This window comes from Lagopus leucura, unplaced genomic scaffold (genome assembly GCF_019238085.1).
Source record: "Lagopus leucura isolate 7727_CA_CO unplaced genomic scaffold, USGS_WTPT01 Super-Scaffold_100157, whole genome shotgun sequence".
Taxonomy (NCBI): domain Eukaryota; kingdom Metazoa; phylum Chordata; class Aves; order Galliformes; family Phasianidae; genus Lagopus; species Lagopus leucura.
Genome location: NW_024962334.1, coordinates 37,190,017 through 37,216,662, shown reverse-complemented (window position 1 = coordinate 37,216,662; position 26,646 = coordinate 37,190,017). Strand labels below are relative to the sequence as shown.

The 26,646-nt window shown below is 43.2% G+C and overlaps 1 protein-coding gene across 2 annotated transcripts in view; it reads left to right on the top strand.

Annotated features, from left to right (window-relative positions):
• The first annotated feature begins 7,374 nt into the window (after positions 1–7,374).
• NRP1 (neuropilin 1) overlaps positions 7,375–26,646 on the top strand; it is a 109,177-nt gene continuing 89,905 nt past the window's right edge. The window contains exons 1-2 of one of the 2 annotated variants that reach the window (XM_042888156.1): positions 7,375–7,911; positions 10,953–11,127. In XM_042888156.1, coding sequence (XP_042744090.1) covers positions 7,845–7,911; positions 10,953–11,127 — 242 coding nt within the window. In that variant the 5' untranslated portion in view covers positions 7,375–7,844. The remainder of the gene's footprint in view (positions 7,912–10,952; positions 11,128–26,646) is intronic. The other variant, XM_042888157.1, reaches the window with a different exon arrangement.

Below are 26,646 nucleotides of genomic sequence, written 5' to 3'. Positions count from 1 at the left end.
TGTAACCTATAAATGTCAGGGAGTTTCCATGCAAACACAAAACTCACAAGAATAAATCAACGACAGTTGCTAATCAGAGTCCAAACTAATCTTAAAGAGCAAAGGTGTACCTCGAATTACAAGTACAAGGATGAAAAAGGAGAAAATATATCTGTAAATTCTGAAAGTGTGACAAAGAAGCTCCAACACAGTAAAGCCAACAGAGCAGTCGAGAACAAAAAAGCAATGTCTCCGGATAGATTTAGAAAAACATTGAATTTAATTTTTTTTCACAGCAAACAAGATGTTCTCTGGCAAAAGATATGAATCCTTTGTCGAGGCTGTCCAGATGGCCTTTGCGAATAAAATACTGCACGCAGCAGTGACATACTTGTTGGACAGATAACTTACAGATTTGGAAACAGCCTGTTGGAGAGCTTCTTCATTAAACTAATAATGTTTCTGGTTATTTGGTTACAAGAAGCCAAGGGCCTGGTGACAATTTCATGAAAAGGAAAGTTTAGGCTGCTATGACAACCTGGACAACTCTGATTCTCCTCATGACAACCCAGACGAATTATATAAAATCATGAACTCCCAGTCAAACCAGATCCCAGAAAATTCCCTAAAAAATATAAAAACAAATCCAGAAGAATCCATTACAAAAAATTTAATTCTATTCTCTTTTTCATTAATAAGATTGAGAAAAATGTGTGAAGTCTTAAAAACTGCTTTGGTTACAGTGAAAGCTTCTTCAGAAAAGTATTCTTCATCATGTAAGTAAAAAATACATTGCTTACATACAAAGTTGAAGTCAACTTTTATCTAGGGTGTTCTTCAGTTGTCCTCATTGGCAACTTAATGGTCCCAGTATCAGTAAAACTGCTGTAGAATTGTCAGGAGGGGGAACACAGACAAACACATCAAATTTCTGAGATAGGTGAAGCCTACAGGTGAGGCCTTTTAAAACATAATTTCTTATTCAGTCAATCCTTCTACAGTTTCTTTTTTATTTTCTTTTTCTGGCTGGGAGAGCCTGACAGTCCAATTTCTGTCACCCCCACTGGGTTTCTCTGACATCCCTCTACTGCACCCCGCAGATTGAATTTCAAAATGTTGCCCACCCAGCCTTATTTTATGGCCAAAACATCATCCTGCTCTAACTGGATTTTCTTGATAAACTAACAAAACAAAATATTACTTTCTTTCTCTTTTTCAAAGCAATTTTATGAGAAGTAACATTCCAGAGCCATTTTTCTACAAACATAGAAAATAACAAGAAAATGCTGAATGAAATCAATGTTCTGAAAATGTATCAATTTTATCAGACCAGTAATGATTCTCGCTTTCTACTTTCAAGCCTTGGTATGAAATACAATTATCCCATGTAGATCCTTAGAGCTCCTTCTTGATGTCAGTCTGTACACTTAAGTTGCAAGATCAACAATGGTAGACTTAGAAAGTTACTGCATATAATTTATTTGAATAATACTCCTACCATTATATGTAATCTCCTGAACAAAGATTTGTGCTACTGGTTGCTTCCACTTCCTCCAACTCAGCTAACCAACTGGAGGCAATCCATTGCCTGAGGGTTAATCCCTTCGAATATGATTCCCCGAATTTCTAGTTAATCCACTATAGCCTACAAATGGGTCCTCCATTCCGTGTATAACATCAAAGTATGCCAATGTAAATGTCCTCTGGTTAATAAATAATCCAAACGAGCATTTAGCTGAAAAGCCATTTAACATCATCTGTAATAAGTGACAAAGAAAATTATGATAGAGAACATCTCTTGAGAAAGATGAGAGATGACTGAGAAAGGGAATCTGATCTGTAATGAATGCAGTACAACTGCTTGTTTACAGTGATTGCTGCATTGTAGCTAAAGGGGGTGCATGACAACCATGCAGCGCCGCTGTGACAGCTTCCATTTCCCTAATAACATCACAGCCTTCCTGGTATTACTCTATCAGATGTAACATATAAAATAGTGCATATAATTTTCAATAATGTGATATAATTATATGGACCTGTACAGATGAGTAGATTACATGAGCGAGACACCAATTTTCCAGCCAAAGACAAAGAAAGACAAGATATACAAAGATAAATCTAATATAATTTACACCTTCTTCTTAATGATTATAGACTTTCAGTCTAACAAAGCCTTATTTTGAAAGGAACTGCTATTTTGCCTTTTTGCAGCAGATCTTCGTGTAAACACAGACACTGATATACTCATCGTGCAATCACATGGAAAAAAAATGAAGTTGATAAAACAAGTTTATTATCTGAGGGTCCGTGATCATCATTCAGGGCCTCTTTTCTTCTTTGAAGTCAATGGAATTTTGTCATTGCCATTAGAGGAAGCACAATCAGATTCTCAGTCCATGTGGATATATTTGCTATGTATTATTACTTTCATCACAGAAAGAGCTATTTCAGAACCCCTAGTCAATCAGGCATTGTTAGTAAGCACACCACCCTAAATCCACTTTCATGCTGTGTATACCCCCCACTTCCTATTTTAGAGAGAAAGCAGATGACACCGAGAAAAAGGAGTGGGGCAATCTGGTAGAACATGGCACTGACCATGCCTAGATCTGGCAGCACTAGCAGCTGAAGCAGAAGAATTAAGCCTTGGAAAGACCTGACAAGCTTGTCAAAATGGAAACAGAAGTAGATGATATGTGTGATGATTTGCCTTTGACACAGATGAAAACATTTGACTTTTGATAATCAGATAATCAGCTAATAAAGCTTCGGGCTGTGCTAATTTGTTGGAGTGGAATGTGTTTAGACAGGATGATGAACATGTTTTGATAAGGCATTTGTGAGACAACACAGTAGTGATTCCAAGGAATTTTGTAAGATACTTGTAAAGCCACTCCAACCCTAACAATGTAGTCAATGTGAAGGTGATGTAAATGCAAATGAAACTGGTCTCTAAACAACTAGAGTAGAGGTGCAAAGTGTATCTTCCAATATATGGCCATGTGTAAAAGTAAAATAATGTACAGATCAGATGGCTTTGTGTATAAAAACCATGTATTTGCACTGGTTCTTTAGAGGAGGCAAAGATGAGTGATGAAAGAGGGCGGATCGTTTAGATGCATGTGGCTGTGTGTGGAAAAGAGGTGTAATGTGAGAGGACAGGGTAAGAAAGCATTGGGTGTGAGAGACTGAGTAGGAGGATAAAAGATGTAAGAGATAAAAGGGGGAGATGCAGACAAGAGAAAATGTATGTCTGATTTTAAAGATAAGGGTAAATACCTTCAGTTCAGTACAGCAAGCAATAGGAAGCCAAGCAGTGATTCATACAGCCGAAACAACAGGAGAGGAGATGACACAGAAGCCTAATTTTGGAGAGATTCTTGGAGAAGATAAGCTAAAGGAAAAAAAAGAAAAAAAAAAACATTAGAAAGGCAATTACAAATGAGTACCCAGCTATATATGAAGATACTAATAGGTACTAGTCGTAAAGCAAATATATTTCCAGTTATCCCCTAAATATTTGCAGGAAGTCTTGATTTTATGGCATTTAATATTATGGATGAGTTTAATTCGTGGTGTTTCTTTCTGAAAATAATACCAAATAAAGGTGTCTATAGCCATGTATTTATCATTTGCCAAACTTAGTTTTTAATTAAATGCATTAATGTGGTATATGAGAGCATAAAGGAGAAAACATCAAAGTTGCTCTGCTTTGCTACTGTTAAAATGGGAAAACTGTTTTTTCCTTTGGAATTTTAAGTTTTGCATTACATGATTTAGCCCAAGGCGAATATATTTTATGGCTGAATTATAAACTTCCTGAGAAACAGGTTTATAACAGAAGTACAGACAATCTTCAAAAAGGTGCTCTAAGCACCAAGTCAAATTATGAAGCAGAGATGGGCCTCGACCCAAACCCCAGAGCTAGCCACTCCATTAACTTCTACATGCATGGGATTCAGACTCAGTCTTTGTAACACTAACTCATCCTTGCCATAAAATCCCATTACTGATGTGAAAATGGAGAGCTGAACGAACGTGTAAGCAGTTGCAGGATCAGAACCTAAAATACTAATACTAAAATGTGAGAAGTGGATTATAAAAAGAGACTTCTGAATGTTTCATTTGATGACAGTTCATATTCAAGATGATTAAAGCTTAAACATTTTGAGATAAGTGTATGTAAACCAAGGAAAGAATGTCTTCACTCATCGTTTCAGGTCAGTGCATACACGGAAGATGTATGTGCCTGTGTTTGTGAAACAGAGAGAAAAAGACGGGTAGAAAAAAACAGACTGACGCCATCCACATTGTGATAGGAAGGGACATTAACGTACCAGAGCTATATTGGCATAGGCTGCTCAGGGAGGTTGTAGAGTCACCATCCCTAGAGGTGTTCAAGAAAAGGGTCAATGTCATACTGAGGGACATGGTCTAGAGCGGCCACAGACACAGGCTGATGGCTCAACTAGATGATCTCACTCTTTCCAACCTTCACAATTCCATGACTGTATGATATTCTGCTGTATTTCCTAAGACTCTCAAGAGTTTTTTTCAAGAGAAAAAAGGTGTGAAATCCAGAAAGCCTACAGAGTGCTGAGGAAAGGCTGAAGTCCTCATCCATGGCCACAAAGGAGACAGCCCTGCCCGGCTGTCCCTGCAGCACATCTCTGAGCATGAAGAGGAAGCACTGATATTGGAGACCCGAGTGTGGTGCAGTCAGGCCTGCTGTGTGCATTGGTGGTTACAAGGCACTAGCCCTGCAATTCATCACACTGCACCATCTCACTAATGTACATGTTCTACCTGCATTTTAGGTATTTAATTTTTCTTTGAGATAATGGAACTCCTTTAAAATGCACCATCTATCAGTACACTGTGCCTGAATCTATAGAAAGTGACTTTCTAATCTGATACAGAAAGAAACTGAAAGAACCCTGCTGTTGCTTGGTTTGTTTGCAGCATCTTTAAGCTGTACAATTGGGAATGGGCATTGGCTCCCTTCAGATTCATGGGCACTGCCTGACAGGAGAACAGTGATGGAGCCAAGAGAGCCACTGGAGTCAGAAAATAATTCTAACTGTTAATATACAGAACCTCCAGTTATCTTCAATTGCATTTCACTTACAAAATTAATTTTGGTTTCTGAGGCTGAGCTTTTAAAACTAACATGTACGTATACACTTGTGTATACACCAATTAGCTGCCACCAGCAGGGAACTTCAGAATTCGGAAATAGATGTACTTCATTTCGAAACATACATTGTCTCTCAGTCAGTTGCAGACGACAGTGTGCTTCAGGACAGAACCAATTTATCTCAAGGACTGTCCAGTAGCATGAGAGCTTTAATCATCAGAGAGCACTGCTAGCTCTCCACTTCCCCCCTTTTCTGGTAACTTCACTAAATGAAAAAACTAAGGGGGCTTGATGTGCTACCCATAAAATACACATCCCAATCAATCACAGAAATGCCCAAGGACTGTATGTGATGATCCAGAGAGTGCCTAAAGACAGAGAAATGAGTCTGAACCCAGTAACTCAGTCTGACTGGTTCCGACCTGTAGACATGGGCATGGGCATGGACACGGGCAGGGGAACTGGCATGGGCATGGGCAGGGATGAAGGGCTGAAGAAGAAGAGGATGGAGTGTGCAGAGAACATAACAGGATCAAACAGTGCTTCGGTGTGTAATATTACAGAACTGCAGTCACAGAAGAAAGCTGAGTGTCTGGCAAAAACTCAGAAAGTAGCACTGAAAGTGCGCGGTATGAACCTAGCAGACAGATTTCCTACAGACTTAATCTCCAGACTTCAGCTGACCTTAAAGTCAGGGCTTCAAAAGGGCAGCAAGGGAGAGGGAGAGGGAGAGGAAGATGGAGAGAGAAAGGCTGAGACGCGAGGCTGGAGACAAAGAGATGGAGGAGGCTGAATCTCCGTACGATGTCTGAACACAGATGTAACACATTTGTAGTTAATCTGTGCGGCTGCAGACTTACAGCTATGTTTGAAGATTATTTCAAACATAGTTACATCTTTTGAGCGGACGGGGATTTACAGCTGCGGCCGCACGGGGGCTGACCCCCAGCAAAAGCCCACTCTTTTCCCCGGCAGCCTTCAGAGGGGCTCCTTGGGAGAAGGACCTCCACGGGCCCTTTTGATGGAGCGTGAACAGGGTTCACTGGCTGTGCACCGCTAACAAATCGTTTCCAAACTTGGCAGCGGGATATGCGAGTGCCTGATATTCACAGAAGCCCCGGGTCATTTCCTAGCACAGACCCATCTTTGGGGACCACTTAACGCCATGGTTTAGCTTTCAGCCTACAAGCTCTTGGTGTAACCCCTGCCGCAGTGCTTGACCGCCTCGGCACAGAGGGAGCTCAAAGCACTCCATGTGAAGGGAGCACTAGGGTTCAGCAGCACTGACTGCCAAGGCACAGTTAAGCCTCTGGGACTGGGCAGTGGGGCAGGGCAATGGGGCAGACCCCATTGCTGGCCAGCACCACCTATCCAAAGCCACAGGACTGGGAGTGAGCTGTGCTCTCCTGGATGGAGATTTGGGGCTGCACATCCTCCCTGGGGAGCAGAGCAGGCCTGGGGAATATGGGCTGCTTCTCTGCTCCTCGGGGACTTTATGGAGGACGGACAGAATGGTGACAGTCGAGGGGACACGAGGGGAGGGGGTCGGTGTCGGGAGTGGGAGGGTGCGAGAAGGTGTCCAAAGGGCACAAAGGGGACAAGACCAGAGGGTCCGGCTGAGCCTCCAGCAGGGGGTCACCTCGCGGGAGGACAGAGAGGGCAGCGGCCGGGAGGTGGGCACGGGGCCGGGCCAGCACCGCACGGCGGCACAGGGCCACACAGGAGTCCGCGAGGCTCAGGTGGGTGCCCCCGCCCGGCTCGGCGCTACCTGCCCGGGTGGGTGAGGCTGCTCCCCGTCCCCCCGTCCCTCCCTTCCCCTCTGAGTCTCACGAAGCGGGCCCCCGCCCGGCCGGCTGTCAAGGCCGTGTTTGTTTGTTGCCTCTTCCGCGCCGCCGATGTCTTGGGGGGCTGAGGAGGAGGAGAAGGAGGAGGAGGGCGGGGAGGGGGAGGGGACTGGGGCTTGGGAGACGGCGGCTCCTCGGCCTCTCTTATTGCCGCTGAGTTGCGCTCCTCTTCCTCAGGCTGCGAGCAGGAGCCGCCCGGGCGCTTCCCTTTCCCGGCCGGCACTCTCCGCGGCAGCGCCGCGCTCCCTCGCTCGCTCCCCGCCGGGCAGGTGAGTGCGGGGCGCCGCCGCCCCAACCCGAGTCCCAGCCCCGCAGGGCACCGCCGGGCACCGCTGGGTACCGCTGCTCCGGGGCCGCCGACCCCGCGGGATCCGCGCCGCGGATCAGAGCGGAGCGGGGAGGGCTCGAGAAAGCACTTTGCCGAACTCCGGCGCTTGTCCCCGCTCACCGCCGCTCTCCTCCCTTCTCTCCCCTCCGCAGAGCCGCCCCGCAGCCCGCCCCGGCAGAGCGCTCCCGAGGTGCCAGCAGCAGCCGCCAGGATTTTTGTCTGTCTTGTTTGTCTGTTTGTTTTTCTTTTTCTTTTTTTTTTCCTCCTCGTTTTCGTTTGGCTTTCTAGTCTCTCTGGGAATGGCCGGGGCAGCGGCGCCCGAAGCGGGAACAAGTGTGGGGAAAGGCAGAGGGAGCCAGAGCTGAACGCCAGGATGCGGGCGAGCTGAGGCTCAGAGCGGGCGGCCAACCTCGCTCTGCTCCCGGGACTGCCCATACGGACCGTGCCTTCTGCTCCCGACTCCGGCCGGAGGATTTAAGACCTAGGAAGAGTTGTGCGTGGAGGGCATTTTTTTTTTCTTCACATTTTTGTCTTTTCCCCGCTCTCGGAAGGGAAAATGGATTGGGGACTTCTCCTGCACTGCGCAGCCCTCACCTTCACTCTCGCCAGGGCTCTGAGAAGCGGTGAGTGTCGCGGGGACGGCGGTTCTGAGCCTGGGGGGCGGCTCCGGGGTTGCGGGAGCGGAGGGCGCGCAGTGGGGCCGCTCCGAGCCACTTCCCCCCCGGGAACTTTCCGCCGGGGGACGGGAGCGGTGCGGTCCTCCCCCGGTACCTCCGGGCCGGGCATTGCCTTCTGAGCTCTTTGGGGTGCTCGCACCGAGCAGGCTGCTCGTTCTCACAAGATCAGGATAGACAGTTATCTTAATAGCGTTTCCTCCCATCGGCAATTAAATAAGTCTCGCCTTCGGTATCTCAAAGGTAATGAACGCTGAAGGCGAAAGGCTCTTCCTCGCCCTTTCTTTCCCCAAAGCGAAAGGTGTCGGAGTGCCTTGCCCGTTTCGGGCTGTCCGTGTACCTGCGGGTGTCACAGCACTCAGCCCACCCCTTCCCGAGGTGCGCAGTTTGTGTACAACTCACGCAGTGCCCGAGGGGGAGGGGAGAGGGGTGGGCTGAGCCGCCCCACGAAGGCTCAAATACTCTTTTAGGAGAGAAATCCCGTAACAGATGACCGATGCAGTTGGTTTACTGTCAGGCATCCCCTGCAAACACAACAAATTGAAAGCACCGCGCTCCTCTTTCCCCGAACAATGCCCGGGCACCGCGGATGTGTCTGTCACTGCCTGATGCATTTCTCAAAACGCTCCGGCTGTGGGAGCGCTGACGTTCCGCTCCCACACAGCGAGCAGCTCCTGCGAGTTTGCCTTTCCCGACAAATCCCGAGCAATTATTATTAACTAATTATCAAATATTTACTTTAGCCTGGCTGGGGTTTCAATCAAAGTAATTAAAAGAAGAGAGCACACTCCGCTCTGCGCTGGTATATTGTTTTAATAAGAGACCGCGAGCGGAAGAGAGAGCATTAAAGCCTCGTGGTTTATGACGGGAGTTCATCTCCTTCGCAGCGTTTGGAGGAGGCTGAGTTTAACTGGGGGAGCCGCCTCCCGACACAGAGGCACAGGAGCGGAGGTGTCAGGGGGTGCTCTGGTGGTGCCCCTGGCCCAGGTGAGGGGTGCTGCTCCCACATCACCCAGGGGTGCTCCAGCCCCGCGGCTTCAGGGCTGTCCTCTCCTTGGCCTTTGGAAGAAGGTGCTGGGCAGAAGCCTCCGTCTGCTGTGAGCGATGGGCGCGGGACCCTGCCCCAGACACAGAGACGATAACCTCCCTCTCACCCACCGATGCCAACTTCACCTACATCCAGCGCTGGTGTCTGCTAAATTAATTCATTAACCTTATTTAGAACTAATGGTCCGAAGTCATTAGAAACTACTCTTCTTAATCAAGTGTGAGAGAGATTGCGCAGAGCCGCGGAGCCGAGCAGGGCACATTATCTTATTACTCTGTCACTTTCCCAGAAGTCGCAGATTAAACAGCGCTGGTGGTAGTGAGTCCACCTCAGCGTCCTCCAAACTGACTCTGTCGAGTGAATGGGAGCAGCGCTGCTTTATTTCAGGCGTTTTAGCAGATGCCAGACCCTGCCATGTTGTTTGCAGGGCTGGAGTGGGCTTAATGAGACGGGATCACTTTCCAAGGGTGCTTACAGAGGGAGGAAAAGGCAGGGTTCCCCGGAGCCCAGGCGGCGGATTAGCGAGATCACCAGTGACAGCTTTGAGCTCTGAGCCGCAGCGCCTTTTGTTCTGGTCAGGGGAAACAGGCTGTTCTGCAACGGCAAGGCGGAAATAAATAACAAGATAGCCATTCCCAGCAGCGTGCTTAGCAATATCTGGTTCTTGACCACACAGCTGCATATGTATCATCCCCTCCTCTCTTAATTTATGGCAAATATTCTCTACAAAGCGTGCAGCTTAATGCATTTTTGATGTGTTCTTCCTCATTCATTTCCATTTGACCTGGTTTTTCTACAGTAAAATCCTGTACATTCATAAATTCATGCTGAGAGTAAGGAATGCCATTTTGCTTTTGCAGAATGTGTATAAGATACAGCAGTGCAGTCTGTGTGTACCATTATTGGGATGTAGTGACATACAGGCTCCATTTTCAGTCCAGATAGTCTTCCTGTCTGTAGTTTACTGTCACATTTTATTGCTCAAAATTAAACAGTCACTCTTTAGGGAAAGTTTTCCTTCTCTGAGCATCCAGGCGTAGAAAACCATAGTAGAAAAATAAGTGAAACCAGAAATCTGCACTGGACAGTGAAGTGAGTGACGATGTAGACTGAACCTCTTGTCTTTATATTGGTCTCTTTATTTTTGCCATAAGCCCTAAAGCACAACCTTGGCAGTGCTGCCCAGAGAACCAAAATATGACATGATACTTCTCACAGTCACGCTCAGTCACTCCAGGAACTTTTGCAACTATTTTGCTGTTAGAAATAAACCTTTGTTGTTATTGGGGGGGGGGGGGGGGGGGGAGGGAGGAGCAGAGGGGAACGGGGAAGGATGTTGTTCTGCTCCATTACTTTGATGCAGCCTCCAAGCATGAACAAACTTCCTTGAAGGAATAAATAGTGGGTGATTTCTGCTTCACTAAAACCACTTTGTTCTCTGCCAGCCTGGGTTTGAGGAGCAGAGATAATTTTGGTCTGCCTAGATTTATGGCCTGATAAGCAAGGGGAGGGTCTGCTGCAAGGAGCAGGAATCCCTAGGACCATCCCAGTGACACTGACCAAGCTCATTTGGACAGAGGTCAGGCGGCCTCCTTTTAGTTGCCCTCCCACAGCTTTCCTTAAAACTTCATCGTTAAGGAGATTATACTTTGGGGGATAATTGGGTCTGTGACACCTCCTGAGCCAGTGTTAGCAGTGTTGGGAGGAGAGAGTCGAACACCGTATGGGCAGTGTTTGCTTGGGAGAGCTTTTAAAGATCAGGAAGGGGGGATCTTGTGCCTGATGTTGGATTTATGGATGGATGCAGAGAGTCAGGCCTCTTCCTTTCAGAAAATTTAGCAGAGATGGCTTTGTGCAAGCACACAGCAAAAGTTTGCTTGAGGAAGGCTGTCATCCCCTTGAAGTACCAAAAACAAGCCAACCTGTTTTCCTTCCACTACAGATAAATGCGGCGACACGATCAAAATTCTAAGCCCCGGGTACCTCACCTCCCCCGGCTACCCCCAGTCCTACCACCCCAGCCAGAAGTGCGAGTGGCTGATCCAGGCCCCGGAGCCCTACCAGCGGATCATGATCAACTTCAATCCGCACTTCGACCTGGAGGACCGCGACTGCAAGTAAGTGCGGCCGCCGCGCTGAGGAGCGCTATGGCGCCACCTGCCGGCGCAGCTCCGCGCAGCTCCCATCCTCCGCGACGCTCCGCAGCGCTCCGCGTCCCCCCCCACCGCAGTGCCCGGGGCCGGTCGTCACCGCTGCCACGGGGCTGCGGGCTCCGTTCCGCTGAGCCCGGCCGGGGGGAGGTGGAAAAGTGTCTTTGCAACTTTTCTGTGGGTGATCTGACATAGGTTTGAATTCCCTCTGCCTCGTGGAAGAGGCAGGTGGGTGATGGTGTGTGTTACAGGAGTGCAATTAAGATGAGGCGTTCTGAGCTCGTTTGACTGTTTGCTTTTTTGAATAAGTTTCTAAAAAGCTAGGAGATACTTCCTCTTCTTTTAATATTTCCACAACTGCTAATAGCCTGTGGCAGAAATGGGCAATCTATAAATTGTAAACTCCTTTTATTAATGCAGAATGTCTGGTATTTACTCTCACCCATTAAGGAGCAGTGAGCTGCAGATACGATAGCTGTACGTCCCCTTTTCTCCCTTTGCTGCTGATTTATAGCCAGGATAGCTCTTATTCCTCCTCCTGCTCTGCTGTAATTCTTTGGGAGGAGGAAGGGGAAAATTGAGGCATTCTGTGCATACGTTTCCATTGACCATCTATAATAGGAGTGGGACTCTCCCAGAAAATTGTTCTCCACTTTTCCCCAAATCTTTGAGTGGGATCCATTTAACTTGAATAAGGCAAGACACAGTCAGGTCATTCCCCTCTTCAACATACCCTCTAAGTTCAGCCTACTTGTTTCACGAAAATATTTTAATAACTCACTATTAAAAAAATTCTTGGGTATCATGGAGTTTTCAGCCCCTTCTGACAACTGCAAGAGAGAGTCATCGTTCATTAATGCTATCAGTCAAGATTTTCTCTGCATGTCAGGAAGGGATTAAACTCAGTTCCCATTAGTGTTTGACATTTCATGAGAGTTCTTGATATTCCACAGCCTCTGGTACTGTAAAATGATGCTCAGCATCATCAGGAGTGGTTGTCATGGACTGTGAAGTGGGACTGTTGGACTTAGGGAGCAACTGTATTCAAGCACTTAATTTTTACTATGCGTGTTTCTGTTCCTACTACTTAATAAATAGATTACTTAGAACATCATTATTGATTTCCCTTAAAATGAAGTTCTTTAATGATACATTGTGGCACTTAATTGCTTTGTTGTTGTTTCTGTAATCTCTTGTGTATCAGCATTTCAGTTCAAGTGATAATGCAGGAAAACCCTGTGCTATAAAACTAAACGGACTCTTTGTTAAAATGGATTTTTATTGTGATGTTGGAGCTGCAGCTCATATTCACACCATATGTTCACACGCTCATTTCCCGTTCTTTAATTTTTAATTTGCTGTGCTCAGGCCATGATTCACTTCCTTGTGTCTTCTTTGTATGGGTTTTACTTTCTTTCTGTGGAACGGTGCTAATGCTTAAAAATGGTCGTGTGTGTGTGTATCTCTTTGTCTTTTAGACAGAGATTGAGAAATTAAATCAGGCATATTCCAGTGTCAACCCCTTTTTTGTTCCTTGCTAGAATACATGTTCTTCCAATGCTATATAACCAATGTGGTCTTTGACAGCAGTAAAACGGTGCACAGCATACAATTATTTAAGGAACAAGTAATCTTTGTGGCATAGTGTTGTGCTAAATAGTGCCAGACTGAGCTGAACGAGGTCCAGGGAAGAGATTGACTCCCTCCCTTCATCGCTCCCTTCTCAATATTCATTGTCCACTCTCGCCCTTGCATTATTCCTTCCTCTGAAAGGGGTCCAACGCAGTAATGAGATGGCAGTGGGTGGGAGGGAGTCTCTGAACAGGGCTGTTTGCATTGTCTTTGCAGCATGTGATGGTGATGACTTTACTGTCATTTGGTCTATGCTGAAATGCTAATCTTCTAGGCTATGATAAATTACTCAGCTGCTACTTCACTTATACTTAAAATTGCTCTTTTTAAGTTGAGAAGGATTGTGTTCGTGCCAAGAACCTTAGGACCAGAATAATAGAAAATGATTTCAGCAACAGAAATTTGTCAACAAGCTCTGTGGTTTCACATTTCACTGTCTGCTTAGAAAATCCACATTCCTTTTACCGAACACCGGGTGCAAGCGATGATTAATGCAGTGAAACATATCATGAGATTTTTTTTGGTTTTGCAACTAAGTACATTTTGATTTCCTAATATTCTTAGTTTATTAGCAACCCAGTGTGCCATCTCGAAATGTGCAATTTAGGTTACACACTGGCTTATTGAAAGGTTTAGCACTGGAAATTAATAAGCACTTAAATATGAAAAGCAGATAGAAAATGAGAGATAGGGGAATTCTTGTCTGGGAACAAAAATGCCCCATACAATTAAAGTGGACTGGAGGAGAAGATTAACTTTCTGGCCTAGCTCCCAAAATCCTCTTCATAATGCTGTTCCTTGCATCTTATACCTCAGTTAGAGTTGAAATAACTTCAATAACAAAAACCCATGCTCCCGGGAAGGGGAACAGTGTGACTTTGGACAGGTTACTCTTGTGGTCTGTAATGTCAATGGGAAAACCAATAGGCCTTACCTTACTAGTGAATATCACCACGTGTAGAAGACTGGGCGTATTGAAATGTAAAACTGGTGAAAGGTCAATTCTCCGAGGAGAATCAAAAGCAGCAAATCTCAGTATCAGCTATACTGAAGCTGTTCGCAGTGAGTCTCTTTGAACATGAGGGTTTGAGATTCATTTTGAAAATATACTCTTGATTTACCTATGATTATGCTGTGCTTTAATGGATACGTGTTTCTCAAATGACTGCTAGTAAAATTCATGTGTGTGTGATTTTCTCATGATGATTTGAGTTGTTTTAAGCAAACACGGTAAAAAATCCTGTTTTTCTGGAGGCAGTCCAGAAAACTTCATAACTTTCACAGTTCTGAAGAATAAAGATACGCAAATAATTAGAAATATGTTCACACAAGCTAAGTTCATCTGACAAAAAACTTTCTAGCCAGAATTACTGAACCAGCATAATGGAAACACTAGGTCTCAACGGGAAGCATACAATCATGTCAACCACAGATTGTTATCAAGAGTATTAGCACATAATGAAAAAATACACAGTCTCTTTTTAACTTTTAACTTTAATGAGTGTTATGCCTCCTCTTCGGGAGGCAAAGAAACAGCAATTACTGTTTACTTTAAGACAACGCTAGCTTGTTTGCTGTTTTGCCTTTTCTCAAGCAAGCATGGATAACATCCATGCATTTTTGGAGTCAGGAAGATGGTTAAAATGAATAGAAGAGACAAAACATATGTCTGAGTATTAAAATGCTCCAATGTTTGTTGCATGTGGTAAATGCTTTTCAGCACTTGGAGCAAGCTATATATGTCTCGTGTCACTGAAGGAGCCTACTGTGTAAATGTAGCCATCTTGAATCCAGTAAAACTTTATACCTAGATAATAAACAAGAATGTCACTGATACAGTATTTTGAATTTATGGAACTTTTCCGGTTTCCCAGCAATGCACACTATCAGCATGATAATTTATAATGGTTTGTGACAAATGTTGCTGAGCAAAGAGGTGTGTGGTTACATTCAGATCAGATGTCATTATCTGGGGAGCAATAAAAATTTCACAGACACTAGGTTAAAAACATTAAGAAAATGAATGTGAAGCTTCAGAAGAAAAGAGCTTAAGAAAGGTGGAGAACAGGGTAGAGAAAGCCCAAAAGTGGTTTTCTTACTGACAAATTATTGACTTGGTTGCCAGACTTGACTATATTGCTTTTCAAGGTCTTTATATATACTCCATGCAGTACAGTTGTTTTATTGGCCATCATTTATAGATGTATAGAGTAAATATCATTCTTGCTTGACAATTATAAAAGGTGTACACAGTGCTGTCGAACTGGTCTGAACAGAAGAACTGCCCATTTTGGAAACATTTGTGTCTTAGATGGAAAGATGTCATAGATAATTTTTCTTTATACTGCTTTTATCAGGGATTAGGTACACTGATGAGATTAGGGCTGAGTAGAAATTGCAGTTAGTTATAGAATACAGAGAAAATAATACCCACCTGTGTTTGTTTATGTAGAAGAAAGCAGCTCCTGCAGATCCTTGAGTCTGCAAGCAGAAAGGCTGGCCAGACTGAGCGCAACTGTAGCCCTACAAACTTCTATAGCCCTTAATGATGTTGGAAATTCATCCATCCATTGTATTTCTAAATAATGTCAATGGATTTATGCTGCAAATCTGTAGGCATAACAAACTGAGGCTGGTAAAATAAACAGGAGCGAGGCAAGCCATGGCTCAGCCTTGCTTTAGTTTCTGCAAAGTTTAAGCTTTCATTTACTTTTGTTTAAATCCTGGTTCCTATTTCTCCACACAGTGACAGGCTGCCTTCGGCAGACTTTGTGGTTTATGTTTTCCTTGTGCAAAGGCAGTTTGAGCCCCAGGTGGCACTGAGCTGCTTTGGCTATGCAGTGCTGTCCTGGGAGACCCAGTTTAACCGCATATGTTGGAACGGTCTTTTGAACTGCTAAGGCTGCACACATTACAACTGCATTCTGACTGCCCAGAGGTGTGGCTGAGACCTGACTCCAGGTTTACCAACCCTGAATTGCTCCCAAATCTGTGCAAAGGGCACCTCAGGAGTAATGCAAGATCTGGACTCCATGCTGTCTTGTTATCATTGAAAGCAAGGGGAATTTTGCCCTCCGCTTTCACAAAGCTGTATCTTCTTTTTTTTATGGCTGTGAGGAATGGTGGAGCACAGGCCCTGTATGACTGTTTTATAACTGTATCAGTCATTTTGATGGCAAATGTCAATCAGAGCTTCCTAATTTCATCTCCTTCAGTAGCTTTTGAACTCAGTAGGCAGTGAGGTGACTGCAGCTGATTATGGCAGCTAAGCAGCAGAGATAGTAAAAGAGCAGCTTAATTCGGGCCTGTGAAAGACAGGAACCATATTTTTTAGAATCATAGAATCACAGAGTAGTTTGAGTTGAAAGGGACCTTAAAGAATGTCAGTTCCAATTCTGTCCATGGGTAGGGCTGCCCTCCTGCAGCTCAGGTTGCCCAAGGCCCCATCCAACCCAGCCTTGAATGCCTCCAGAGATGGGGCACCTACAGCTTCTTTGGGCAGCAATGCCAGGGCCTCATCACCCATTTCAGCATGGCTGAACTCAGTAGAGGAGCCTGAATGAGTCAATGCCTCTGAGCTTTCAACCAGAAACATGGTTTTAGCAGCTTGCTCTGCCTGTCTAGGCACCAGTGCCATTTCTTCTAGCCATTTGTCTCAGGACCAGGTATCTAAGGCAGACATGAATGTCCACTTGCCACCTGCTGAGAGTGGCTGAAGTGATACCCACATCTTGTGTGTCTTTTGAGTGAACCAAAGCACCCAGCCCTTACACCATGAGCACCTCACAGGAGGAGGCTGGCACATACCTGATGGCCTCACTGCTGAAGCCAGGTTCGATGTGATCTCAAGAAGAATGTGAATCTCAGCACTGTCCTGCAGGAGAAGCTGTACCAGGGCCAAAGAGTCAATTTCTCCACCCCTGGTCTCTCTCAGAAACCTCTCCTTCAACAGGAGCATCAAGCTGTTTGAGATTATTGAGATATTATTTGAAATTGTAAAAGGAGTGGAAGTGATCAGCGTTCTGGCCACCAAAACAAGAAAAAGGCCTTCTGAGATAGTTTAGGATGAGAGTTGTTGAAGTGGACTTTTAACATCTGTTTCTGGGTGCACTCTTAGAGCATTTCTCTACTTTAAATAAAAGCACATTAAGGGCTTTCTCAGGCAGCGTGCTGTTGGTGACCATTATTTGATACCTATTTAAGGCTAACAGTGCCAAGTAAGGGGGTCAGCCCAGGGCCTGCTTAGAATCAGGAAAGCAAATAACTCTTGTTTCAGTACAGATGGTGTATGTTGCATACAGATAATATTTTTCCTTTACGTAAAGTTTCTGAATCATAGTCCTTTCTCCTTGCTACAAGATTCGGCATGTATTTCCAGACATTTATCAGATGCAAGCATCCAAAGATAGCTCTATTATTTTATTGTGTTTTAGAGATTAAATAAGAGTTTAAAGAAGTTGGAAATTAAATTGTTTTTGCGATTACACAGTGCCATAAACAGATTCTTTTGTTGTTTTTCCAAGCAATTAACTCATGTGAAAGTCTCAACTGCTAACCTGGTTAACAATTCTTTCTTTCAGAGTAGTGGCAGGAAAATACGTTAGGAAAATCATGACCAAATTACCTGGTCATACCTGGACATCTGGGCATGTGTGCATTAGGAACAGAGGTACTGGATACAGAGCCTGGTTTTGCACTCTGTGGATGTGGGTACATCCCTGGCACAGTAGAGCCTTGATTTGGGTCTCAGTACATAGCATTTTACAATTATAATAACAATCATATGCAGATGTTTATATTAATGTAGACGGTTAAGTGAACTGTGGGGAAAATTATGTCTTGACGTGCTACAACCAGATGCCCTTCAGACAGTAGAAAATCTTCAGGGTCAAATGTAGATTCCCGTGAGCCTCATCCTTCAGCTTTTCTGTGGACAGAGAGGCAAATTTAGAACAGAGGGCTGAGTCCTTTCTAAAATGAAACCCAGAGTTGCAGACATTGGCCCTATGAACCATTCAAGATGCTTTCAGTCAACCTCATCTTGCTTTCCTCCTCAACCCCCCCCCCCCCCCCCTTGTTAATGTAATTAAAATAAAAATCTACGTGTTGCTGAAAATTAGTTTCTTAATTATAGCTTACTGCAAGCTATAACATTAGATCATAATTTGATAGTTATGATATAGAGACAGCTGATATAGAAGCAAATTGAATTATTTTCTTTTGTAGTATTTCCAAAAGATGAAGTTATGTCTGAAAACAGGATACAAATACTCACATGCGTATGTCTAGTCATAAATCATACGGAACAACTTGATCACAAACATACATGTTACATGCACATCTTTAAGACTGTGCATATGTACATGCATATCATATAGAATTGTTAGCTTATATAGGATTTCCTAAAGTAAATCTGCTAATTAAAGCGCTAATACCCATCTTAAGGCTGATAATTAGGTATAAAGAGAAAAAGAGACAGGATTAGTGTTCAGATCATGTTCCAAATGCCTCTTAATTGGGTGTTTGTAATCAATCCTGATTGCAAGAGGCAGTGGTTTGGCAGTACAAAGAACGAAAAACACTTAGCCCTACTATTTTCCTGTTAGTTGACTTGGCGATAGTATTTAGGTCAGGATCCAGTGTCAAACAAGGTAATTTTGTCAGTATTAGCGATCCTCATTACACATATAAAATATTTTCTATTGATAATTTCTTTCAAACTAAAAACTCTCTCAAAGTAGAGAGTTACTTTTATCCAGGATCTTAAAAGTGTTTTCAAGCAAACCAAAGAAACAACTTTGTTTCCCTGGCCCCCATCCACCACTGACTTGTGAAATCAGGTCTGAGTTCACTGTGTGTCTTTCATTGCAGTGACCTTGGCACTTTTCTCACCAAGCCACAGTTTTCCATCACAAAACCACACAGCTTGGTATAATGATTATTTCTTTTTTCCTAGTAACCAAACAATTTTTTAAATAGGGTGACAGATTTCCCTGTTGCGCTGCGGGAAGCAAGCACCTGGTCATTTCCAAATAGAGTTTTAATGAACTTCCTGAAGGAGATTTGAGAAACGTTTAATAAGTCACCTGCTAACTTTCTGGGAGCATAGGTCATTTTCTTTTTTTTCTGTAAGAATTCACAAAAATGTGAGAATAACCCCCCTTCCCAAGTCCTATACTTCCATGGAGGAAATTGATTTTTGTTGGCAATATCAAAGGTTTATAAAATAGCAACTTCAAAAAATCAGATTTCTGATTGTGTCTCACACATGAGGTAAAGTGAAACCCTGTGAGCCACAAAGCTGGCTGTGAACTGTGTGAGGTTGATCATTATTCATTTAAAGTGAAAAAGATTGTCCTTATTTATACCTATTTTGCATGTTAATAACATTACAAATATTTTACGTAATGCTGTAAAATGAAGAATTTAGATGGCTCAAAATATGAAAGTATATGTGTATATGGAAGGACACCCATCTGACATGATGATTTCTTCTGGAAGAAACTACGTGCATCCCAGAAGCACTCTAACCAGCTGTTGTGCAGGAGAAACTGGGGCACTAGTCTGCTGCTCTCCATGCTGATGTGGAGTTGCAGTAGCCCCATGCCTCCTCAAAATACAGATGCCTCACACTGAGTGGGAGCCTGGACTTATCCTTTCTTTGTGCTCCACCAGCTCTCTCTATTGCACATTTGCACTGTGGTCTGCTCGTGGCCCATGTGCAGATAGAGCCCATCAGGGCTGTGGGGTGGACCAGGTGTAGGAGCCCCCCAGGGTACCGACACACTGCCCACATAGCACAGGCTTGCACTGGGGCTGTTCCACTGTGTTTCATGCTGGAGAAGAAGACACTAATTTCTCTCCTTTCTTTCTTTTTTGGTTTTGTTTTTTTTTTTTAATTTTTAATATGCTCCTTTGGCAGTTGGTAGCTGAGAACCTAGGGAAAATTGAGAGGTCTGTTCACAGCCATGTGATTATTCAGCCTCGAGCTCTGAGAAACGCTCCCTTACAGCCAAATTTTTCCTCATCTTATTCACATAAACAGTCCCACTGAAGTCAATTAAAAGCACAGACTCACTTGTGCAGGGCTAACAGTGCTTGAAAGCTAGGACATACGTTTATGGCAGTATACAAATTAGTTACTTCTTGCAACAGTGGATTTCAAATGCTTGAAGAGTAATTTACTGTACAGTAGAAAATTCAAATTCAATCCCCATTGTCACCTCAATTTGTATCACCACACCATATGCAACTTATCATTTGTTCTCTGAAATCTTAGCTCCTAATAACAGAGTTTTAGGACAAATTGCTAAGTGCATGGGTAAGAATCAAAGTTTGTCTCGTTGCAGAATCTTGTGCCAATCTGTCATTAAGCCAGGCAACTTCTGCCGACTTTCCTCCAATGTATTCATCTGTAACAAGGGAAGCAGATCAGCAATTTGGAAAAGCTTTAGCTTGATCACCATGCAGAAATGTAGACTACGCTGCCTATTTCCATAGTGATCACTCCACTTTGCCAGATGCAAAATGGAAGACTTACATCCTCCGTGCTAAAACACTTCTTAAACAAATTCCTAGGCTGCTACATTTGAGTAGCTTTAGATAAGTCTGGAAAACAATGCAAAGGTAGCTCTTAAGTAAAAGCCTTTTTTTATTTCTCCTTTTTCACAGATTTCTCCATGACCTTTGTTTTGAAGACAAAGGCATCCGATATCTTAGCATGGAAGGCATATGTTCTGGTTGTGAAGTGTTTTTTAGGCATTCCCACGAAACCCCTGAGACTTCACGTCACAATTCTATAAACTTTATCTATTTGTATATTCATATCTGGGCTCAAATCCAAAACTTCCATATATGCATTTGTAGCAGACAGTTCAGGTTCATCCCCTTGTGTTTCAGATGGCAGGCACTTAGAGCAGGTACACGTTTTAACCACTCTACATAGTCTAGCACAATTCTAATATATTTCTGAAGTTTTCTGTTTCAAATAGCACACGCACACTATAGTGTAGGCATATAAAACAGATACAGGACCACAGTGAGTTGAGCAGCAAGTGAAGACAGCTCCACTGATACCAATAGACTTGCACCTGCTAACAGCACAAATACAAAATACCATAAGCATATCGTATTATGTTCCTAACTGGTTTCCATTTTCATTCACCCTCTACAGCTATACTAGATGATGGCCTTCAGACAGTATAATAGTCTTCTTTATCTTATCTCTCTGACATCATTTTCAAGTTCCTTATTACTCTTGAACAGTGTTGCTAATAGTGCCCAAATTGCTTCTCATTTTTTCCCATCATAGCATGCCATTATTCAAGAAACCAGTGCTCTCCAGCCTTTCCCACATAAGTAGCTCTCCCCCAAACTAAACTTACATTTACTACCAAGAGCCAGTCTTACATTTCCCAAGCAATCAGGCTATCCCATTGCCTATTACATTTTTAATTTGTATGTTTTTGCACTTTTATTTTTAATTAACCATACTTGTGTGTTACTTAAGACTTGAATCTTTGTCTCCTAAAGCCCAATCTTCACGCTCTGGCTTTTGTACTTTTATTATTTCAATTAAGGAGTTGTTTGTGTACAGTTAAAACAATTCAGCACACGTGAGGAGATAGGTTTATTCCAGTATCAAGATTCCTTATGTCAGTACTTTTGCAGAAATTTGCAGAAAACCTTGCTTTTTTCAGCAGTGTGTAACATGTATCTTTATCTACAATGGTTTCTAATGTGATATAGCTAAAGTGGCTGTAAAAACAGTATATAGACTGTGGTAAATAAATAGTCACAAGTAGTGGTAGAGATTTTTTTGATAATGTAATAGCTAATTTGTGAGCAGAAATTGGTAAGATTCCCCTGCTGCTTGCAAGCTTCAGACTGCCATATGCATATAAATATATGTGTACATAGTGAGTGACTTAGTGGCAAATCCTTTTCCTCCCGGCTTTGATTCTTTGAACACTGGCTCAGGCAAAGTGTCTGCACTAAGCAGTTCCTCTGCTTACTGTAAGTTATTCCTTCCAGGAAGGCTATTTTTTTTTTTAACTCGCCTCACTAGGCAGCTAGATAAATTACTGCATGGTGACCTTCAGGCACCTCGCTCACTCCGTGGAAATCATCCATATGCACACTCTCACCCTGTGGTATTCCATATGAAGTGCAATGTAGCTTATCCCCTTTTTTAGTTATTCCTACCCCCCACCCCAGCAGTGCAAACTAAAAACATGTTCATAGGTGTAGCCACAGCTCAGTTGACAATCACCGGGTAATTTTCACTTGTCCCCATATGCTCAGCATAGAAAGGAAAATATATTCTCCCTTGCCACATCTCAGCTTCATCTCTTTGTCATCTGAAATAAATGTCAGATTATTTCAGTGTAAATACCTGAAGAAAGGGAGCTGTTTGTCATTGGTCCAAAGTACGTTACTGAAGCTTGTGTTGTATGCCAGCTGAGTGAGGAGCTGACTGTGCAGTTCAGCAGTACCCTAGGAATTTTTCGGAAGACCAACACTGCAGCTCCAACTGCAGTAACTCAAAGTGAAGGCAGTTAAAGTTCTGCTTCAGTGTTTGTGCAGAATGGGTAGGAGGTTCTCAAAATTAGGTATAATAAAGACCAAGGTCCTCCCACCATGTATTCAAATCTCTTTCCACCAACCCTAAAGAAGTATACAGAACTGGGTGCTAGGGCATTGTGGATGCAAACCCTCTCATCCATATTGATCTTAGGCAAGTCAGCCATCATCTCTGTGCCTCAGTTTCCTTGCAGGGGGTAATATCTTCATGTTTTGAAGTATGCTGAGGATGCATTTACTAATGTTTGTAAAGTCCGTAGAGGTTTCTGGGTGGAAATGTAATGCAGTTTAATAATTATTTGCTATTGTTTTGTGTTTCTTAATCTTCTACCCGTTAATTTTTTTAAACAATATACTGCTGTGTATAAATGCAGTCTATTGACTTTCAGAGAGAAGCGTTATCCAAACAAAAATGAAGAATAGTACTCATGCTCACAAGAGACATATTATCCGTGATGAGAAGAATCTATAACAGACACGGCACTAACTCAAAACCGAGCACGATAGCATCCAAATGCGAGCAATTTCCAACGTGTGCATATTGCAGCACAAAACCAGGCCATTCTGCTAGCACAGCAGCCCCTGAGGAGCTGTGAACCACGCAGCAGCAGCACTAATGGTTGTCTCCTCATGTGCAGTGAGGGAAGGCAGCACTTTAGAGCCGCCTTGGGCAGCTTTTAGGTTATTCATTCTTAACTTACTTCTATAAAGCTATTATTGGGTGGAAGCAGATGACACAAAGATTTGGGGCTGCTCTGTCTGCATCAGGGAGGACTTCCCCATCTTTGCGTGTAGGGTCAAATTATGGCTTCTTTTAAGTCAGTGACAAAACTTCTCCCTACTTGCATGGAATCAGGATTTCACTTGATTTTAGGCTCCAAAATATCTTTTTCTAAAGAACATTTCTCTGTTGCCAGTGTATGTCATAGGTCTTTTCTCAGTTTGGACATTATTTTCCTTCCAATGTAGACAGTGTGTGTAGGGGAGAAACTCTTTTCTCATGAGTTTCCAAATGCATTTATAATACAAGAAAAATGATTAGGCAGGCAAAATACTGAATTTTCTCTTGTTAGAGTACAGTTAATCATAGAATGGTTTGGGTTGGAAGCCCTGTCCCACAGGCAGGGTTCCTACCCAGCAGCTCAGGCTGCCCAGGGCCACATCCAACCCAGCATTGAGCACCTCCATGGATGGGGCACCCACAGCTTCTCTGGGCAGCACTGCCAGGGCCTCACCACCCTCTGAGTAAAAAATTTCTTCCTAACGTCAACATAAATCTCCCCTCTTTTTGTTTAAAGCCATTCCCTGTCCCAGTGCATGGAGTACTGTGCTAAGTCACCTACTTGGTTTCGTAATTTACTTTCAGAACATTTTGGGCTGTTCTGTGATTTACTTGTTCTACATGATGCATGTTCCCTCCCTATGTTCTCTCTGTGGGCAATTTATTCCACCAACTGAAACAGTCATTTTCTTTCTTAAGAGCATCCACTCCAAGTTTTGGATATCGTTAGTCCTCAAAAAAATATGAAACTTTATAAAAGTATCACAAAAAGTACTGAGGATTTCTTTTTCCTTTTATTACATTGTTGGGGATTTTATTACATTGCTGGGGATTACATTGTTGGGGATCCTTCCTTCCCATAGTTGCATTTCAGCAGTGGGGCTGCTCTGGCGTGCAGCCGCTGAGAAGCAGCCGTGTAGCTCTGAACTCAGGCAGTTCTGAGGACAAAACTGGTTTTCAAAACATTTTTATGAAGTCAGGGAAATCTTAATGTCTATATCCACTCCAAGTTTTGGATATCGTTAGTCCTCAAAAAAATATGAAACTTAATAAAAATATCACAGAAAGTACTGAGATTTCTTTTTCCTTTTATTACATTGTTGGGGATTTTATCTGTGATAATAATAGCCATAAAATTCCTTCATCTTAAATGAGAAATTTGGCATTCCCTGATATCAGCAGCTGATGCTTTAAAACCTACCATCAAGTTTCACGAGACCAGTGATAAAAATCATGAGAACTGGCAGTGCTGGATTCTCCTTACAGTCCCAGCTTCCTGCTGCTGCATCTTTCTGCAGCCACGGCCCTGGAACTTCCACTCAAGTGATAGATTTGTTGAAAAAATACAATCAAAAGGAAATTAAAGCATTAATCTCTATTACTTTCACTGCTTGGTTATGTTTCTTCACCCCTCACTGCATGATCAAAACTTAAAAAAAGCAAAATTCACCCAAGGTAAAGAAAAATCCCTTAGTTCACCAACCTCATCTCTGTATATACATACAACAGCATAGAATCATAGAATCATGGAATGGCCTGGGTTGAAAAGAATCACAGTGATTATCTAGTTTCAACCTCCCTGCTATGTGCAGGGTTGCCAACCACCAGACCAGGCTGCCCAGAGCCACATCCAGCCTGGCCTTGAATGCCTCCAGGGATGGGGCATCCACAACCTCCTTGGGCAACTGTGCCAGTGCTTGCTTCACCATCCTCTGTGTGAAAAAGTTCCTTCTAATACATAACCTAAATCTCCCCTGTCTTAGTTTAAAACCATTCCCCCTTGTTCTATCACTATACACCCATGTAAACAGTCATTCTTCCTCCTGTTTATATGCTCCCTTCAAGTACTGGAAGGAAGCACTGGGCATCCTGTCATTAAGGAAGCTAAATTTTTGTTTGGCTCCAAAACCAACTTACATCCATGAGAAGAAAAAAAAACAAAACAGTGATTAGAGGTCAGTAAACACAAGGGTGTGACTTTGATTTTGGAAGACCCTGATCTGCAAGCTGCTGGCATATTTTTGCTCACACTGGCTGCTGCAGGGTGCTTATGCTCTCCTGCTGCTTTTCTCTGGCAAGCTGTACTGAATAGCTGGCACTGACATTAAGGGTCCTGTTTTTATGTCTGTATATTTCTAGTGAAGACAATAAAGCCATGACTGACAGTTGTGTATTTCCCACAGAGGCCGGATCCTTCCTTCCCATAGTTGCATTACAGCAGTGGGGCTGCTCTGGCGTGCAGCCGCTGAGAAGCAGCCGTGTAGCTCTGAACTCAGGCAGTTCTGAGGACAAAACTAGTTTTCAAAACATTTTTATGAAGTCAGGGAAATCTTAATGTCTTTATTCTGTTATTACTTTAAAATAATAATCCCGAGCTGACCTGGGAGCTATTACTCAGTGAGCACTAGCCCCTCGGAAGGCTTCAGCTTGTCAAGTTTAGCCATTTTTTGAATGCTCAGAGGAAGTCATTAAGGCACATCAGGCTGCTGATTGCTATTAAACTCTGCGGAGAGTTCTGTGTAAAAATCAATGCCATAAGATGGCTACAGGAATCTAGGAGGCAGGAAAAGCGTTTCTTTACCCTCTGGATCTTGAAAGTGGATTAATAGGCTTTGCGAAACCTCAAAAAAATATCACCTTTGAGCCGGGGGCCACATGTAAGCCTCTGTGACAAAATAATACAGCTCAGAAAGCTCCAAGCATGTGAAAATGGGATTATAATGGAACCCTCACCGCTATAACCTCAACTGTACATTTCTGTGCTGGAGAAATCTCACACATCTGCACGTGTACCCATGCACATGCTCTTTTATTGTATCCCAATGAAGACCTTTTGTGTTCTATCGCCACTAAGAAATCTGGAGGGAGAATTGCTTTTTAGTAAGCGATGATTGCATGTAGCTCGTGCTAAAAGAGCAGTGAAGGACTTCCCAGATGAGTTCAGTCTCAGCAATAGTAAAACTGTTTCTTGGATGGCCAGTGGGTTCTGCTTGTGTGAGAACTGCACTGAAAAATGCAGCACAGTTTACTATTAGTTGAAGGCTTTTTACCAACTTTTTTTTTTTTCATGGGAAAGAGTAGTTTAAATCATATTAGGAAGTTTTTCTGTAAACAAGTCATATACAAGCAGACAAAGCCCATTGGCTAGGAGGCCAATTGCTGTGGAATGGCTAAAATTCAAACATTCAAATTCTCAGAAAGCAGAGTGGCAGCATTAGATTCCATTTGGGGCATGAATTTCATTAAATTTCTAATGAGAATATGTTGAAAATTCTTTTTAATTTGATGATTTTCTTTGATTCTTTTATGAAAATACAATTTAAATGGGTTGTAATTAATTTTTTTCATTCCATCATAGGATCGTTTGGGTTGGAAGGGACCTCAGGAAACCATCAACTCAAATGAGTTGTATTTTATATGAAAAAAGGCTAAAATGAAGTAATCCATGTAAAACCAAATGCTTCCATTAAAAACAAACAAACAAAAAAAAA